Genomic DNA, 6,904 nt, shown 5'->3' with positions numbered 1-6,904 from the left:
CAACCTGGTTTTCGACAGATCGTTGCTCGTGTACGCGATATTTGTGCAAAAGTTGCGCAAAGTTCACTCAAATTTGCGGAAAATATTGCGTACACACTACACACGCAACGATTTGTCGAAAGACCAAGGTTGAAGACATGTCCTAGCGAATATAGTTACACTTATCTGTCCACAAAGGTCTCATCTTCATTCTGCCATTGAATTCTATGCTATCCACCTTTAAAAGGGGGTATTCTCCTTATACCTACCATTCAAACAAGGGCTATGAAGGTGTTAACAGAGGGAGTAATTTCCTTTTTCTATAGCCGGAGATGGATGGTTCTTATTTTTCTTTGACTCCTGAATGGATTTCTAAAATAAACAGTACAGAGCTGTATTTAAACCTCTGAATATCAGGGGATATCAAATAAACAGGAAACTTTTGATGAAAAACTTGAAAGCAAAGCTACAATCAGGACTTTTTGGATTTTCTAACTCTTATCTTCTGTAATACTCGTGTAGCCTAACAGGGTATTCCAAACATGACACGACTTAATTCTGAAAAACTTCATAGCAAATATCCAGCTGGTATTCTAGAGGACGCGGGTTCAATTTTTCTCGACCAAGACAGGGAATTTTATACTCATTTAATCGAAAATGTTAACATGTCGTGCTCTAAGCCTCTAAGGGTTAGTTTTAGGTGGTAGTCACATCTAGGCATTGACCACCCCAAATGGGTATTACCTTCCGAAATCTATTTCCATGGGAACATGAGATATGAGATACCTTTTGTCACAGTACCTATTGATACAATGGGAAAATGCTCATACATATTTTTATGGGGGCTTGTTCTTGTAATATAAAAGGCAGGCAATATATTAATGGTGGAAGGAAGAAGTGGGGGAAAAGGGACCTTCAGGAAAAATCACTGATGATGTTGTTGATATTTCCCATCTTGATTGCGGTACTAAGTTCCTTGCCATGTCTAATAGCTCCCCTTTATCTTCCTCCTATCTCTTCCCTCTTCTCTCCCTCCATTCCTTTCTTCCCACTCTCCATTTTTTCCCTCCTTTCCGTCTTGTCTTTCTCCCACACCCTCCTATAATTATTGCCATCCCTCCTTTCATGTCTTTCTGTGTCCTCTTTCTCCTACTTAGCCACTTCTTCCTCCTCCCTCTCATTTTTTTGTACTTTCCTCTTCTTCTTCCCTTCCTTTCTCCCGTCTTCTCTCATCCCTCATTCTCCCTCTTTTTCCCCATCATCCCATCTTTTCCCTCATTTTTCCCCATCATTCCATCTTTTCTCCCTCTCCCTTTTCTCCCCCATCTCACTGGCAGCGTTATGGCGTTCCCTGACATTTCACAGAACTAAAGGTTACCTTTGTTTCAGAGCTGAGGAGTCAGGTCTTTCTCTCCCTTCCCTTCCCTTCCCGTGTTCCCTATTTCCCCCCCTCCTTATTCCCTGTCTGTTGTTTTCATACCTTTGATTTCCCCCTTTCTCTCCCCCCCAGATTTGAAATCAGGACAAGTTTTAGGTGGGGACTATGGATTTACTTTGGGTCTGATTCGGACTTATTTTCCTATTACCCACAGGGCAGGGTTTCTCTTCAGTAGAAAACCATTTTCTCTCTCATCAGATTTAATATTCGGATTCAAAAAGTTCAATTTTTCCTCAAGTGGATAAGGCTCCTGGAGATAACCCCTTTCAGATTTATCCCTAGCTTTTTCTCCCACTGTCATTCTGAAGCTGTGTCCACACATAGACGACGATAGCTGTGTGAAGTATGGACAGTTGGGCACAGCTTATGAACATGATTTCAGGTAGCTATTTCCCTCTATCACTCTTTGGGAGCTTTTCCCCGCTATCACTCTGTGTATAGGAGATAGGAGTGGAAATTGGACTCATTTGTCAGCCCCTGCTGGCATCGAACCTGGGCGCTCCCCTTTTGTCCCTGTTATCTGGCGCTATAAGTTCAACGGAGTTCCCCCTGTATTATTTCAGAGTAGATTGAACATGCAATGAAGATAGGACGACTAAGAGACTAGAGGAGGTCTGACCTATATTTTTCTTTTTGAGCACGAGGCCAAAGTGAATTCTTGTTTTTTTTTTTTTTTTTAAGAAGTTTTTGTAGAGGTTTGATAGAGAGAACTGTAACTGCTAAGGTCTTATCGTCCCAAAATCGAAGTGAGAAGGAAGACAAAATAGGAGAAAGCCAGCCGTTCCGAGAACGAACATAATCCGTTCGGGATGAAATTCGCTTTCTATGCTGTCTATGAAATAATTTGTTTATCCCTCCCTGATATTTGTCCTCAATAGATGTCCTGATTTGTATTTGTCCTTAATGTTGTATCTACCCGTGACTGTGGCACCATTCCTGGCCGCTCAACCCGCTAAAAAACCTCCCCGCTCTTCTTTCTTGGTCCCGGAACTTTTCTGTTATGACTTCGGACTTCGGGAATAGCTAGGCTGCCTACTTCGCACTTTGCACTTCACAAAAGTTATGACGTAAAATTAAGGAAGGAAAAACCTTTAAAAATGTTGTAAGTATAGTGGGATAATAGTTGCTGTGATGTCAAAATTTTGAGAAAACTGAAGTGCATACAAGTACTTGCTTTCAGGAACGCGGCCCAGGTAATAAAATAGCATCACTGATGTAATGTATACTGGTTCTCTATGTACCTACTTACATTAGGTATCTAGGTACTTGTGTGAGTCACGGGATGTTAAGTACCTATGTAGGTAGATCTACCTATTAATTTATTGTCTGTGAGAAATATACTAAAAAACACCACACATAAACAAAAGTAAATAAAATACGAAAGAAAAATATTCTCGAAGGTTTTGGGAAAATTTGACTGGATTCAGGTTTGTTGAAATTGGAGGTGTTCCAATCAGGAACACACCTTTAAGAGTTACGGAGATGTGTAGGTAGGTATTATACCTACTCATCTGTTGGAGAACTATGAAGATAAAAATATGTTTAAGCCATCATGCGGATCCCTGTTATTTATGAGAAATTTTATTGTACCTACAAATGTACACTCAAGTCCAAAATATTCCGAGACAGTTTTGTCTTTCCATCTTTCTACTCTGACAGCCTTTTCTGGAGGTCTTGAAATTATTTTTTCAACGTTTTCTGGAACCAAAATATAGTTAAAGTTGTCGACTTCAATATACCTACTTCTATCTTTGGTTATCTAATTGGCTCCATTTTACTACCACATTTGTTGATATTGAAAAAATTCTAAAGCCAATGTGTCTCGAATTTTTTGCACATGAGTGTAAGTAGGTACTTGTCTGTATGTATTTTCCTCGTTACCTACTACTATCTATGTAGAATACTAGAACATTAATAGCTGTATTAAGCCTACATAGATAACAGGTAAGTAAGTAGGTACAAGATGTGCGTTCATAATCACCCTAAGAAGATACATTATAAAAACTTTGAAAACCCGTAAGTAGTCCAAGCGCTTGCTAACTTTCCAGAAGGGTTCGATGCCTTAGCTTACCATCAACAACTTGTACCTGCTTTCCGATTGCAAATATTACAGATCAAGTATTTAGTAGTTACGAGTTACGATGGAATGATGACTAATCAAAGAATACATAATATCATAAGCGCTGTGACATGATGAGACCTAAGTAACAGACAGGGTCTTAGTTTAAGTGAAACCCAGCGATCAATATTTCAATAGATCATATTTATTGAAACCGGCTGCAGTGTCAATAGATACATGCCGATTTTCGCAACAACCTATTTACGCCTGTATGTATAGGTACCTACCAGTCCATAATGTGACAATTCTGACATGTACTTATGTCTACACTATGTGACATATATGTCTATAACATTATGTGACATGTATGTCTGATTGAAATAACCTTTTGATATGAACCGCTCCCGGAATCTTGACTCTTCAAAGCATGTAATCATCTTGCTGAATCAGGGGATCTCAAACTTTGCTTAGTCATCAAGTTATACTTTGCGTGGTCTTAGTCAAGTTATGACTTTGCCTACCCAAGATACCAATTCGAACACCCAAGAACCAAGATTTCAAAAAAAAAGAGGTTTGATAGAGGGAACTGTAAATACTAAGGTCTTATAGTCCCGAAATTGAAAAGAGGAGGTCAGGAAAGGAGATTAAAAAAACCGAGGTTTGGTAGAAGGAACTGACACTACTGAAGTCTTATCGTCCCGAAATTTAAGAGAGGAGGACAGGATGGGAGAAAGTCAGCCGTTCTAAGAACGAAACTTATCCCTTCAGGATAAAATCTGCCCCGGGCGGGAATCGAACCAACAATCTAGCGCTTACAAGACAAATATGCTTCCCTCCAAGCTATAACTGGGCGGGATTCAAGATTGGTATGGTAATAAAGTCGCAGTTTTACCTTCTTTGGAAGTCATATAGCCCAGGTTGTGAACTACTGATCTTATTGAATCAATGGTCAATGACATACTTATGAGTACGAGTAGGTCAAATGTACAATGAGTGCATCTTATTTAGTCCGCTTTTGTGTTCGAGTGAAGAAGATGAACATTTTGATTTGGAGTTTGGAGATGCTCTTGGCTTCGAATACCACCTGAGCCACTTTTTTTTTTCTTTTTTAAAAACTTTTTTTCAAAAAGCAAAGCGCCGAAGCTGGCAAACTGTTGATAAGAAAAATGCAAAAAGAAAGAAGCGCTAACTTCATCAAGATGAAAAAAAAATCATGTATGTGAACATAGCGCCTCATCAAAGGGAATTTTTTTCATGCACAAAAAATCCCTCTTTTTGAGTTTGCGTTTTAATTGAGAACTAAAAAGCTAAAAAAAAAATGAAAAAAATAAAAACACGAGCCACACGTTTTGAAAATGAAAAGAGTATTGTATATGTATAGAGAGGTAAGAGAGGTTTATGGCAAAATTAATTTATTTTATTTAATTAAATTATTAATTAATTATATGGAATTGTGTTTGTGTGCATTGTGATATTTGTTGGACTTTTGAATGCTCTGCCCCAGGTTTCGAAGAGTAGAGCTCTGCTAACTATTCTCAATGGATGAAGATACCGTCAGTACCAACACCTCCGCCGATGATAAGACAGAAGACTTCTGTGATAATCCTAAATTTGACTGATACCTGAAAGAGAGAGTACATTCTATTATCAATCAGAGAACTTTACCTTCCGATCGCAGAACCTCCAAGAGCCAATCTTCTTCAAATTTCGAAATTTACATGACAACCCCAATTAAAAACACTTGGAACATTAGACTTCACATCTGGAAATTAACAGCGAACACCAAGTGCGCGATGATTTTGAAATCCTACACGTCCCGCGGCACGAACATGAAAAGAATGGCAAGGGCAAGGGCCAAAAGCCAAAAGGAAATTCAAAAAAATTCACAGGCAAAAGCGAAGTGCGAACGGGAAAATCGGAAAAACGAATCTGGCAAAAAGCAAAGCGCCGAAGCTGGCAAACTGTTGATAAGAAAAATGCAAAAAGAAAGAAGCGCTAACTTCATCAAGATGAAAAAAAAATCATGTATGTGAACATAGCGCCTCATCAAAGGGAATTTTTTTCATGCACAAAAAATCCCTCTTTTTGAGTTTGCGTTTTAATTGAGAACTAAAAAGCTAAAAAAAAAACACGAGCCACACGATTTGAAATTTTGAAAAGTATAGAGAGGTAAGAGAGGTTTATCGCGAAATTAATTTATTTTATTTAATTAAATTATTAATTAATTATATGTAATTGTGTTTGTGTGCATTGTGATATTTGTTGGACTTTTGAATGCTTTGCCCCAGGTTTCGAAGAGTAGAGCTCTGCTAACTATTCTCAATGGATGAAGATACCGTCAGTACGAACACCTCCGCCGATGATAAGACAGAAGACTTCTGTGATAATCCAACCCAAGATACCATTGCAGAAGGTCTACTTGGATTGATCAAGCCTACTGTAGACCTGCTGGATGAAAAGTTTAGGGCTACACGGTAAGCTATAAACATAATAAGGGTAAAACCCATGACCTAAGAAACAAGCTCAAAAATGAGAAAATGTCTTTGAAAGGAAAAGAAAATTGTGTCTGAAAATCTATAATACTAATGAAAAAAAAAAAAAAAAAATACACAAAATAGTGTTATCAGAGGGAGTAGGTACATCTAGGTAAACATCATTGTGCCAGGCCAAATTTTGTTATATCTACCTACTTCATTTTGTTCCAGAGCTTCACAACTTGAGTTGAGACTGCAAATTGAAGCTTTGACTTCACAACTGGACAAGATCTCTGCAGAACAACAGACTGCAGTTCCACTTGATAGTTACACTAGGAAATTGGTGGATGCCCAACAGAAAATCTCAATAGTCGGCAATATTCTGCAAACCACACAGGTAGCCATGCATAAGAAATTCTTCATGGGTAGCTAATAGCTAAATGAATGGCTAAGAGGCAGAGTGGACCAAGTCCAAAAAAAAAAGCGTTTTGAGATAAATGCAGTGAAAATTTAGGCTAAAGTTTAAATAGAGACAGCCATTTTGTTTTTGCTCTCATTTCAATACAACACTAAACAGAATGGTCTCTTCTTGATCCCTTGTGTACCTCGTCCAGTTTTGTTTAGAACTATTGCACTGTACGAAGATGCAACAGTTTTTGTAAAATACTCTCAATACCTTTTACAAGAAATGAGAAAACTTTCTTTTAAGATTTTGCACTCCCGACAGAATACCTCATTGTGATTAAGTGTGAAATGGTACTACCAAAAAAGAGGATGAATGGATGATCCATAACTACTGAAACTCACGTTAGACCGCGGACATCCAGAAATTCCCGAGGTCTGAAATGTGCAGCAGTGAGTGGAGTACCAGGAGGCAACATCGCGTCTGGAGTGATAATGAATCTGCACAGTTTCTTCTTGGGAGGAACGCCAGAGTTTTTGAACAAGCCACAG

The 6,904-nt window shown here is 38.5% G+C and overlaps 1 protein-coding gene across 1 annotated transcript; it reads left to right on the top strand.

Moving 5' to 3' along the window:
- The first annotated feature begins 5,634 nt into the window (after positions 1-5,634).
- Positions 5,635-6,383, top strand: LOC103510131 (SNAPIN protein homolog). The gene is made up of 2 exons (XM_008474778.3): positions 5,635-5,950; positions 6,182-6,383. Exons 1-2 carry the CDS (start codon positions 5,799-5,801, stop codon positions 6,381-6,383), a joined length of 354 nt encoding a protein of 117 aa, XP_008473000.1. The 5' UTR covers positions 5,635-5,798.
- Positions 6,384-6,904: the final 521 nt, after the last annotated feature.

This window comes from Diaphorina citri, unplaced genomic scaffold (genome assembly GCF_000475195.1).
Source record: "Diaphorina citri unplaced genomic scaffold, Diaci psyllid genome assembly version 1.1 scaffold25, whole genome shotgun sequence".
Taxonomy (NCBI): domain Eukaryota; kingdom Metazoa; phylum Arthropoda; class Insecta; order Hemiptera; family Psyllidae; genus Diaphorina; species Diaphorina citri.
Note: the sequence above shows the minus strand (reverse complement) of the source record. Positions and strands in the feature narration are given on the sequence as shown.